This window comes from Copadichromis virginalis, linkage group LG8 (genome assembly GCF_057382275.1).
Source record: "Copadichromis virginalis isolate Kocher_CV1m ecotype Utaka linkage group LG8, C_Virginalis_male_GT1.1, whole genome shotgun sequence".
Taxonomy (NCBI): Eukaryota; Metazoa; Chordata; class Actinopteri; order Cichliformes; family Cichlidae; genus Copadichromis; species Copadichromis virginalis.
The window spans coordinates 5,524,989-5,537,328 of record NC_140625.1 but is presented as its reverse complement, the minus strand read 5'-3'; the positions used below and the strand labels follow the sequence as shown (position 1 = coordinate 5,537,328).

Sequence of the window (12,340 nt, the reverse complement as noted above, 5' to 3'; positions counted from 1 at the left end):
AAATCTTAAGGAAACATCTAGAGGAACATGATTTTCAAGCACAATGTCAAAGAATAGAATTTACAATAACTTGTTAATAACTACAATAGAAATTATGAATGCATATATAATATATAATAGAATAGAAATATAAGGCTGACATGATGCCATCAAGGCTGGATATGATGAGAAGTTATCCTCTCAAATTATTTAACATATAAATTATTTAACACAGTAAAATAATCTATGAGGACAGGACAGTGTGCCTGGGTGGAGCACTATCAGATAATGGAGAAGAATAGCTCTGTGACATGCACATTGCAATTAGACATGTCCTTATCTTTTTGGAGACTAGCACTATTAAAAATATACAGAATTATTTACCATGTGCAAAAGTCGTGAGCCACAGTTCTGAGGTTTAGCTGAATCTATGATAAAAGCCAAAGATAACAAACTCTGGCAGGGAAAAGTCGTGTTTTTGCACCAACAAGGTGATTCCCAAAGAGCTATTAGCAAAGACTTTGGCACATCTTGACACAGTGTGCAGCGTGTCTTTTAAAAACATGGCCAAGTGGAGGACAAAAGAATTGGCAAATGCACAGAATCTGAAAGTCACGTCCTTAAGACACAGGAAAAAAATCCCACAAAACACTGACACAGGCCTTTGCTGGATTATTTCAGAAATGTATTTATTAGCTGAATTACTGAGTACATAGTCTGTATTTATCAAAGACACCTTCACAGTTTTAATAAGAACTAAGCATTAGGGCAAAATAGCAGTTTCAGTAATGCGCCATGAAACAGTATACAGTTTCGTTGTGTAATTAATTCAGCCACACAAAGCTCAACTACACGTATTACAGCCACCTCAACGACATGATTACATTTTTAAAAATGTAGAAATCCAGTGCTTCAGGTAGGCAAAAGTTCAAGTCCAATTAAGTCATGACAGCATGGAACAATGCAGAAATAGTGACTATAATGAGGACGACATGCCGTGTTGACGCTCTGGGCTTGTGCTTGGCCTTTTTTGTAGAAATGATATTTAAATGATTTTTCTGTACTCACTTAGTGGGAGCAGAAAATCAGGTCTCTCTCTTTTTTTCCTCTGCTGTTTGGCTGCAGGTGGTGCACTCCGTGCTTGATGTGGAACGTCCTCTGATTCAGGGCCAGCTCAGCGACATCGACGCTCAGCTCAGAAAGGCAGAGGACAGTCTTAACTGGAACAGCCAAGGTCTGCACATTTACTGATTAGTAGCCAATACAGCTCCGGACAAATGACACATTTAAATATGTCAATTTCTGCTGTCAGTCTAGTGACATTAGTTACGACAGTACTCAACTGACAGCACAGTACAATGGAGATGGCATCACTTTGCTGAAGAAATTATGCAAAACCAGTACTTTTATTTCTTTAAGTGTTCTGTGAGTATTGAGATTGACAGAGTTCAGTGCTGATAACATCCCTGCATGTCACGGTCTGCGGAGGCAGACCGTGCGGAAATGTGTGTGGTGGACCCAGGAGCGAACACAAGCGAGGATGCAGGAGTGGAGTTAAACAAAAGCGAGCCTTTTATTCTGGCTGATGAAAGGAACAAAACAGAGTGAGGGCAGCATAAGAGTAATAGTTAAACAGAAACCTAAACTGGACATAAACTAAGGAAAAGCTATGGCTGGAGATACGGAACACAGGGGGTGGTAACACAGACGACGCGACACAGACTACATGAAACACAGAGACTAAATACACAAGAGGGATGATCAGGGGAAGTGGCCACACATGGGAACACAGCTGACACAGATAAACATAACAAGACAAGGCAGGAGTAAACAACACTGACGGGAGACTGTCAAAGTAAAACAGGAAGTACACAGGTGCAAACAGGAGGAGAGAGAGAGCACTGGCATAGTGGGCTGGGGAAACATGGAATGAAACACAAGGAGGGGAGATGAGGGCTCACAGATACATAGAGGGGCACACAGGGGATAAGAGTCACAAGGGGAAGTCAAATAAGGAACAACATAACAGGACAACTCAGGAAACATGACCTAAATAAGGTACGAAATACAAAAATACAAGAAACTAAGAATACTGGGCCCACATGGCCCAGGACCATGACACTGCAACACTAAATGGACATCACGTCTATGATTGAACTGTGTTTTCCATTCTTTTACCGACACTTTGCAGCAATGATACGGCTTCCTTCTTTCATTGTTACAGCATGTTGGATCATTTTGACATTTCATTACTTATCTACTTTAATTTAACCCAGAAGACAAATGTGTAGAAATACTGTGAAGTGGCAATGTTTTTATTTATGTCTTAAAGAAAAGCAGCAGATTTCTTTGTATTTAAGCCGGTGCTGACCAATCACAGCTCTTTGCATCTTTGCAAACACAGATTTTTAAGTAGATGTCTGCTACTGAGCTTTGTTCAAACAAAACAAAAGAGAAACAATGCAGTACTCAGTGTTATATAATATCTCAGGCTGATTGCTGCGGAAATTTATTGAAAATTAAGCACAAAGCTAGTCAAATATTTCCATCTGACTTGTTCAAAAACAAAACAAAAAAACAGCATGTACGTTTCTGATGGAGAAACTGTGTTTTCAAGTACATTTAATATAATTCAGGTATTAAAAAGCGTTTTTTATTCCTCATCTTAACAACATACTCTGTATTTAACGTAGAGTGGAAACAGTGGCAGTAAATGAGGAATGAGATTCCTGAGGGGAACCAAAAACTGCACAGCATTTTATAGAGTTAACCGAAGAGCAGGGGGTCTGGCTTAGCTCTGTCCAAAGTCACTTGATTCACTTCATATACATTTGTAGTTATGCTGGTGTTACTCTTGGCAAGCAGTGCTTTCCTTGATTTTGTTGACAGTGTGGTTGCCAGGTTGGTTACTATGCCTGCACACAGACTTTAATAATTTACACTGTGTTCACATCTTGATTGCTAAGCAGTGATATTAATTCTTGCCGTGTGATATTTCCTTTATTCTGTTTATAAAGTCCTGTAAAGAATTTATCACCACCGCCAAAGCGGTTATGTTTTTAGGTAGTTTTTGTTTTGGGTACTTGTGTATCATCATCCTGTCTGAATTAATTTTAAATGAAAAGTTTTAAATTAATTATAAGATAAAATGTTTTAGAGATGTAGAGTGGGGTCATGTTAACAGTCTATTAAAATCTGGCTTATATTTGGCTTCGCAAATTGATAATTTAGCATACTTGAAAGAAGTTTTGCCTTCACCCTCTACATCTTCCTGAGTGCCTCTCTCAGCCTTTGGTATTTCTTGAGGTTCTCGTACTCCTTCTTCCTGATATATCAACATCTATCACTGTGGCCATCGTCCACTGTTTGTCCACCACCACTATATTGGAGGTTAACCAGTCACCAGTTTGTCCATCAGTGTCTGGAAGTCCCACAGAATTTTAGCTCCATCATTCTCAACCATCCTGGGGGGATTGTGTTCTATTTTGACCTCGGGAGTTCCAGGCCATACTCGACAGAGATGTTCTTGTATATTATGCTGGCCACTTGGTTATGGCGTTCCATGTATGCCCTGCCTGGTAGCATGTTGCACCCTGCTGTTATGTGCTGGATTGACTCCAGGGCATCTTTACACAGCCTGCACCTGGGGTCTCGCCTGGTGTGATAGACCGCAGCAAATATTTTCTGGCACAACTTCACCTACTTCCGAGGTGCATGGAGACGATGAGAAACTCACAATGCAGGGGCTCCAGCAACACTTAAAAGTAAAGAGGAACAACTTTATTAACTGACCAACGCGTTTCAGCTTGTGGCCTTTGTCAGGGTCATCATCTGGTGTGGTAGACCCCAGCCTCTAAGATAAGATAAGATAAAATCTTTTTGTCTTTTGCCCTTCTCCCCCGTCCCTCTTCTCAGCTGTTTCTCTTTCCCTCTTTCTTTCTCCCCTTCTTTCCCCCAGTCAAGTCTGTCCCATATTCAGTAAGTGAAAATAAAATAAACAATAAAAGGTGAATCAAATGGACCATTACGGCAAGGCTGGGATGGTCAATTTGGTAAAGTAAATCCGTTGGGCATCTTTCTTTGCCTTTAGACAACAATTCTGATGCAAAAGAGCCAAACGGGACAGGCAAAAAGAAGAAGAAAAAAAAAAAAGATAAGATAAAATCACCTTTATTAGTCCCACAGTCCCACGTGTAAAAGTTATAACTTTGTCAGAAAGGAGTAGTGCACTTAGTCTTATTGCACATGTGTGGGTTTGTGTGTGTGTTTGAACAGCCGCAAAAGTCTTTGTTGTGGAGTCTGACAGCACCGGGGAGGAAAGACCTGCGAAATCTCTCCGTCCCACACCGTGGGCGCTGCTGCAGCCACTGAAGGAGCTGCTCAGTGCTGTCAGAGTCTCCTGCATGGGGTGGGAGATGTTGTCCAACAGGGATGACAGCTTAGCCGCCATCCTCCTGTCACTCACCACCTCCACTGGGTCCAGGGGGCATCCTAGAACAGAGCTGGCTTCTGATCAGCCTGTTCAGTCTCTTCCTGTCCCCGGCAGAGATGTTGCCGCCCCAGCAGACCACACCATAGAAGATGGCTGAGGCCACCACAGAGTCATAGAAGGTCTTCAGGAGTGGGCCCTTCACTCCAAAAGACCTGAGTCTCCACAGCAGGTACAGCCTGCTCTGTCCTTTCCTGTAGTCTGAATTATGAGTCCAGTCCAGTTTGTTGTTCAGATGAACACCAAGGTACCTGTAGCTGTCTACAGCCTCAATGTCCATACCCTGGATGTTCAGTGGTTGCAGTGGAGATTGTTTGTGCCTGCGGAAGTCTACCACCAGCTCCTTGGTTTTATTAGTGTTGATCTGGAGGTAGTTCTGCTGGCACCAGTCCACAAAGTCTTGGGTCAGTCCTCTGTACTCCTTGTCGTTCCCATCAGTGATGAGGCCGACTATTGCAGAGTCATCAGAGAACTTCTGCAGGAAGCACTGGGTGGAGTTGTGGGAGAAGTCTGCAGTTTAGATGGTGAAGAGGAACGGAGCCAGAACCGTTCCCTGTGGGGCCCCCGTACTGCAGACGACCCTGTCCGACACACAGCCCTGAGTCCTCACATACTGTGGTCGGTCGGTGAGGTAGTCCAGGATCCAGGTAGTGAGGTGATGGTCCACTCTGTGGATCTTGTGCTCAGAGCTTTTTAAAAAAATTTAAAAGGAAAACTAAATACAAAACACAAGAGACAGGACACTACCAAAATAATAATAATAATGAATAAGAAATATATAAATAAATAAGAAATAAAACAGGTAAACCTACCTGACACAGACATGGAGACACAGGGAACATAGGGGAGGCAGGTATTTTGTCTTGTAAAGAGCTATATGTTTAGTATATCTGGCTAATCATTAGTGCCTCTGTGCATAGCCAGGCATTTTATGTATCTGTGCTCTTGATTTGCCCACAGCTCAGACCGATGACAATGAAATTGCTTTACTTTTGCAGCAAAAGAGTTTTGCTTGAATCGCTCTGAATCATCTCTATGCTTTCTACCTGCTAATTTTATGAACACACACACACACACACACACACACACACACACACACACACACACACACACATACACACACACACACTCATGAAATTGAATTTTCCAGTTAAATATATTAAAATAGCAGCGATGAATGTTTTTTAACCCCGTGAACCAAAGCTGAAAGTCCTGACTGTAAGTCACAGGACTGCAAACTGAATATATTAAACAGCAAAAATAACAGAAATATTTTGTGTCCTAAAAATATGACCCTGACTCAATGTTTGCTGTATTACAGTAGATGCATGATTACAAACAGCAATGCAGAGTGATCAGGCAGTTATCATTTCTATGAATATTGACAGATGATGAGATAAACATGCTTTCCTCATTCCTCCCGTCATGGCCCTCTGTGCCATTTCCAGAGCGGAGCCGTGTGCTCTGACACGCAACGTGAACAGAGAGGCTTTGCTTTTTGAAAAGCGCATGAAATAAGAATAGGAGAGGTTTTTAATCATTGATTAGCTTTGACTGACTCAGAGCAGGCAGGCTCGTTGATAGTTTCTTCGACTTCGGGATTCCCTGAGGAATGTAGCACAAATGAGAGGACTGTTGATGGTACGAGCCAATGCACTCGAAGGTGTTTGGGGACAAAGTCACCGTTCCTCTGCAGACCATACACTACATTCACTTATCTGCCTTATGTTAATATCTGTGTGTGTGTGTGTGTGTGTGTGTGTGTGTGTGTGTGTGTGTGTGTGTGTGTGTGTGTGTGTGTGTGTGTGTGTGTGCGCATAGGTCCCGAAACTCATGTTTACACCATGAGACTTACATTTTTCATCTGTGTGGTTGACCCAGGCAGGATTATTCAATGACAAATGTATCTGTGTGAATACATTTTGAAAAGTGATAAAGTGACTGTCCCAAGTCTGACAACAATAGGATTTATTCTCTGTTTGGCCCATAGAAGTCTAAAAGAAGGACACATTTAGTGCTAAATAACAGAATTATTATTATTACCACCAAAACTGAACCATAAGCCTCTTGAATGGTTTGTATTACACACATCTGTAATATTAGTCTGATAATCTGAGATAGATGCTCAAAAAGACACCATCAGCAAAGAGTAAAGAGTCCAGTTTAAATAAATGGAAAATGGACTGTCCTTAAATTGTGCTTTTCTACTCTACTGGAGCATTGCATGTATGTGTTCTAACTGTCCTGTTGGCATTTAATTGTATTTTACAGAAAACAAACCCCGCCTTATTAAAATGACTGAGTACAACTTCTTAAAAATCCATATGTACAGAATAAGCTCCTCTAAGGATATTTTCTTTAAAAGTTCAAAAGTGATTGTTTCTCCCTGACTGATAATTCTGGTAAAAGCCAGTAAGTTCTCAGGAAATATAGCAGTATTTTTGACAACCAGGATACTATAAATGTGACTCCCTGTTCGTTCTTATGAAACTTTCATGAGCTTCTTTTGGCTTCTGCATTTTGAGGGCACAGAGCGTGCACATGAGATTTCCTCTGTCTAAGCGAATGGCTTCCTTTTAGCTCCCTGAATACATGTATATAAACTGAATAAGATAAATTAATCATACAGATTTGTCAGACTTGCTTAATTATAGCAGACCTAACAGGTCAAACTCTGATAAGAAAGACAGTCATTAAATGGTTGGTGACACGAAGTGAATTCATTATTTTACAGCAGCACCTTTTTTTAATCATATTCTTTGGGACGTACAGTTAAAGAATGTGATGATATATAACCTTACACTGTATGTCCTGAAAAGCAGGAAGGGCTACTTTTGTTAAAAGTTAAGCCTTTTTCTGCATTTATTTACAGGTCAAATGCACTTTTGTGCCATGCAGAGGTTGTGCAGTTTTTAAAAATCTCATTAAAATGTTCTTGCAACCACAGAGCCACAAAGAGAAAACTACGAAATGCTGAAGTTATTTAGTTACCCTTATTAGTGTTTATTTTAAATGCAGAAGTCAGCTTAAAAATGAGCCTCTAGTTTCATTCAGGTAATACTTAATTCAGAAGTGCAACTACAAAAATCAATTAAAAAAGAAAATGAGTATACATACAGTACTTATCAAAGGCCTTAGGATCTGAAAATAAAGGAAGGATACTTTCAAACCTCATGCAGTGAGATTTGTTTTTCAATTAAGTTAACCCACTGCGAAGAGAAAAATATTTACATTTAACTGTAATTGTTGTGAGCACAAATTGCCTTTACAGCAGCACCAGTTCCTTAGTTTTTAAGGTACTTGGCAGGTGGGATGGTGTAAGTATTTTACAGAACTCACTGTCTTGTCTCTATTCATGTAGCTGTTTAGACCATGTCATCTGTTGCACGACTCCTTATTCTTGTGTCTTGAAGTTAGTTATTTATGACTCCGACTGCATGCTAGGGCTTGTTGTATCAAGCCACAGAATACATTTGGGGCTGATTGTTAGATGAAAAAGGTATCGAAGAACTGTATACAATCACAAAATCACAAAATGCAATCACAACGGTGTGGTGTAGTAAGTCATGAGATTCAGTCGTGAGCTGAGTATGGACAGCTGTGTGCAGTACTTCTTAGATTAGACTTTAGTGAAAGCAGGTAATATATGGACCCGTAACTGTCTGTGGTGGCCCACAATTCCTTCTGTATCCTTGTACATTTTCTTTGGCTCAGAGCAGTATTAGGAGTAGTTGTACTAAGCCTGATCACTGCATACAGTAAAGACAATGAGACAGTTATGACAGAAGTTTGAATAAACAAGATGTATTTTGCACTTTAGTAAGGAAATTCCAAGTTTTAAAAAATAGTTAATATTAGAAAATAGTCTCATTATGACATTAGAAAGAAGACTTTCTCTTGTGGAGCTCGCTAAAATCTCTTTGGGGGGCATCGGTAAGTTTTTCTTTATATCAAACTCTGTATTGATTGGACAAGCTGGACAAAGTCATGTTTGTAAGAAAACCTTTTGTATCTGTGTTCAACCAAAGGATCATAAAAATCATACAACCTTTGAACTTCAGTTTTCATTTTCAGTATATTTACAGACTTTTACAGACACTGAATGTGTATTTTGTTAAATATTGGCAAAATATGATAGTGTGGTTTGGAGCTTAGATTCTGTCAAACCTTTTTAAGACACCCACAGCTGGGAGCTCCCTGTCAATCAGCAGGGAAAATCATATGCTGATTATACCTGTGCCTTAGTGCAGATATTTTAATACAGCCTCAACTTTAGGCTTGATTTATCCATCCATCCACCTGTCCATCAGTTTTCTGCTGCATATCTAGATGTGGGCTGTGGAGGAAGCAATGTAAGTAGAGAAGCCCACTGCTTATTATTACTGCTACCTTAATGATAATGTAAATGTGGTTCATGCAGCTGTCAGGTAATTGCTGCTAATTAAACAGCACCAACCAGTTTAATGCTGAAAAGCTGTTGAAACTGGAGCTTTAGTGAAATCTCAAAATTCTCATGTGCTTGTAAGGGCTGTGTGCCGGTCTGTTACTGTTGCAGACGACTCTCTAAACCACTGCTAATTTTGTTGGTATTAATTCTTATGTGAGTATCTCATGTAGTAGCTCATGGTTAAAAATATCTTAAAAATAGAAAAAATCCCAGATTTTTGCATATCCCTGTGTTGTGTCTCTACATCCTGGAATCAGCAAATTTTTTGATGTTTTGAAATTTATTTCAAAACATCAAAGAATGATATTGAAACATTTTTTTTAACCTATTTGACCTTTTAACCTCTTTCAGGTGTTTGGGAGTATATCCAGGAGGCGCGAGACCTGGTGTGTGACCTGGAAAGTCGGCTCCAGAGGGCCAAAGACAACGTAGAGGAGATTCTGAGCTGCATGAGGTCCTGGTCCACCCCCATATTTGACAGGAAGGAGGGGAAAAAAGACGCTCTGCTCAGTTTGGAGGACAGGACTGAGAGGCTCGACAGATTTTACAGTCTGATTCGGTCTTCCGGGGAAAAAATCCACTTCCTAGTTAAGGTGCTTTGCTCATTGTTATGTGAAATGTCAGATGGGCTTTAAGTTTCACTCACATTTCATCATTTTAAGCAGTTATAATGGAGTCAGCAATTTCGGATTTGAACTTCATTTCTGCAGGACTTTTCAAATGCAGTAAAGATGGTGATTCATTATGAGTGTCACACTCTGTTATGTCTCTTAGTGCAATCGGGCGCTGTTAAAGGCTGAGCCGTCCTCTGAGGAGTGGAAGGCCTATGTGGAGTACATTGATGACACGATCATAGATGGCTTCTTCAACAGCATTGAGTGCTCTCTCAGGTTTTTCCTCGATAACACTGGTATGATTTTCATGAACAAATAATACTCTAAATAAGGAAGAAAACATAAAATAAGTACTTATTTACTGTTTGTTGTGCCTCAGTCATGTTGATGGTGTTACTACTTGCTGTCTCAAAGCCAGAATGTTGCTGGCAATCCTGAAATTAATATGAAAAAAATGCAGCGCTTCTCAGTACTCTGATCCAACAGCACCCTTCAGCCAGCACTGAATTGGACAGCTTCTTAGCAACACGTCCTCGGGGTTTTTGATGTCAATTGGGTGTCCGCCTCTATTGGCTGTGGACATAAAATAATTCTGGACTTGTTAGCTGGCATGAGTTTTGTCAGCCAGTTTAGATGGACTGGGATGTGGTTCAATATGTGATGGATTGCTGCCAGAATGCTACTGTGACCAAACCTTCTACTCCTTGTTCCGCTTCTTCGTCTTTTCCTTTCCCTCTCCTTGTTTGGCTTCAAAAACTCTTAAACTCTTTAATAAATGATGTGACCCAGGGGTAGCTACGATAACAGTAGGTCCAGCATCTAAAAGCTCTGGAATTTAGCTGTTCTTTCCTTAATGCAGTGTCTTGTTTAATGTAAGAACCACAAGTGTCCATTAAAATAAAAGGAAAAGCAGAGCGAGAGTTTTAAAGCAGCGCTAATCCCAAATTTTACATCATAAGCTGATCAAATGAAAAGCTTATAGTGACAAATTCACATGGAAATATCAGTGATGAGGGGGCAGTTGAGGAGGCTCAGTCCTTTCAACTTGATTAGGTCCTTTTAAAATTAAGCACTGAATTAGAACGCTAATAAGAACCCAGTGTCAAATCTCATTCACTTAAATATGAACATCAACATGTATCAGGAGCGAATGGTAGTTGTTGATTCTGATTTTCTGTTTTCATTATATTGTAATTAATTACAAATAAACTGAACTTTAGAAAAAAGCTAAACCACAAAACTAAAATGATATTATAATATATGTTGAATGTCCTTAGTCTAAAAAGGCAGTGCATGTGTTTATTGAGTATGTCCATGTAACCGCCAAATGTTGCTTAACAACAACATTTGAACGAGTTATAGTATTATTATTGTTCTGGATTTCTGAGACTTATAATCTGAAAAATACCACACAACACTAAATACATCTAAACATTTCATTCTGGATCCAGTCTTGAAACTGGAATCAGTTCTGAGTAGTTACTACTGAAAGAATGAGGTCACGGACACAAGCATCAGAAATGAGCTTCCTCGAAGCCGGTGGCCCTTAGCGATAGCATGAAGGACTCTGAATAGAGCTGCGTAATAGAGTCTGTGCTTAGACTGCTACCCTTGTGACCTGGACATGGATAAGTAGCAAAAAAGGCTGGCAGGCATATTTCAAAATATCAAAGCTCTTTGAATGTCGAAACATTTTGAATGATTATATAGGTTTACTGTTTAGAACCAGTAGACTTAAGGAATAGTTGTACACAAAGTACACGTGACAGATGTGTATAGAGGTTGTGGCAAATGTTATGTGGCGCGCAACATCATCTATGAAGAGTTCAGTACTCCTGTTATCTGGTGAACACCAGTTCACACGTTGGGATGTTGAGCCCTCATGCCAACATCATGGACTCAGTTTCTGACACTTTGGTCTGAAACGTGCAAATGAGGAGCCCGTTATAAGTTTTGCAAGGCTCTGCCAGTGCGCCTCCTGTTCATCCTTGCACAAGGAAGCACATGCTGGCACTGCTGCTAGGTTGATGCCCATGTTCTGAGATCTTCTCCACACTGTTGAGACTGTGCTGGGAGACACACCAATCCTTCTTGCATAAGCATTCATGGATGTGTTATACTGTGATGGTCAAGTGTTCGGTTCTTCCATTAATATACAGTAAACTTATTTTAAACCTAAGCTTGAATAAATAGTAATAAGGAATAAGCCGGTTAGGTTAACTCTCATTTAGGTTTCAGTTTTTTATTTGACCAAAGAACAGAAGTCACATTTAAACCTTGGAGGAAGTTTTATATGGTAGGTAATGTTCACAGTGCAGTCTCTTTTATAATTCCATAATAAACTGAAACACAAACATACAAAGTGCAAAACACAAACAATAAATCAAAAGCAATTCAAATGAAAAAGTAAAAACATCCTTAAAAACATCCAACTGGATTATAAAATTAGAGGCCATAAAAATGTAAAAGTATTCATATAAAGGATAATGTTAATTTTATATTATTTGATTTAAAAGATTGGGCCAACTCTGATTTTCAAAGGTTGAGTATTTATTAACTCAAACGGCAAGAAAAAAACAGCCTGAAAAATCCACGAGAGCCCAATCTGCTAGGAGGCACGACCACATACAGAGTCATGAAGTGTGTGATATGTTTTGGAATAATTCCAAACAGGGGAAGTGTAAAATGTATCTGTAAAAACCTTACAAGGAGCCAATAAATGGATCAACACGGAGCTTTTATAATAACATCTCAAGTGGCAGTGTTCTGCACCAGGTAGAGCTATAAAACTGTGCTCACAAGTAGCATCTT

General features: G+C 39.8%; 1 protein-coding gene across 1 annotated transcript in view; it reads left to right on the top strand.

Moving 5' to 3' along the window:
• dnah9 (dynein, axonemal, heavy chain 9) overlaps window positions 1-12,340 on the top strand; it is a 186,516-nt gene that overhangs the window by 15,203 nt on the left and 158,973 nt on the right. The window contains exons 14-16 of the mRNA XM_085465473.1: window positions 1,105-1,213; window positions 9,267-9,508; window positions 9,690-9,825. Of these exons, the coding sequence (XP_085321599.1) occupies window positions 1,105-1,213; window positions 9,267-9,508; window positions 9,690-9,825 (487 nt within the window). The remainder of the gene's footprint in view (window positions 1-1,104; window positions 1,214-9,266; window positions 9,509-9,689; window positions 9,826-12,340) is intronic.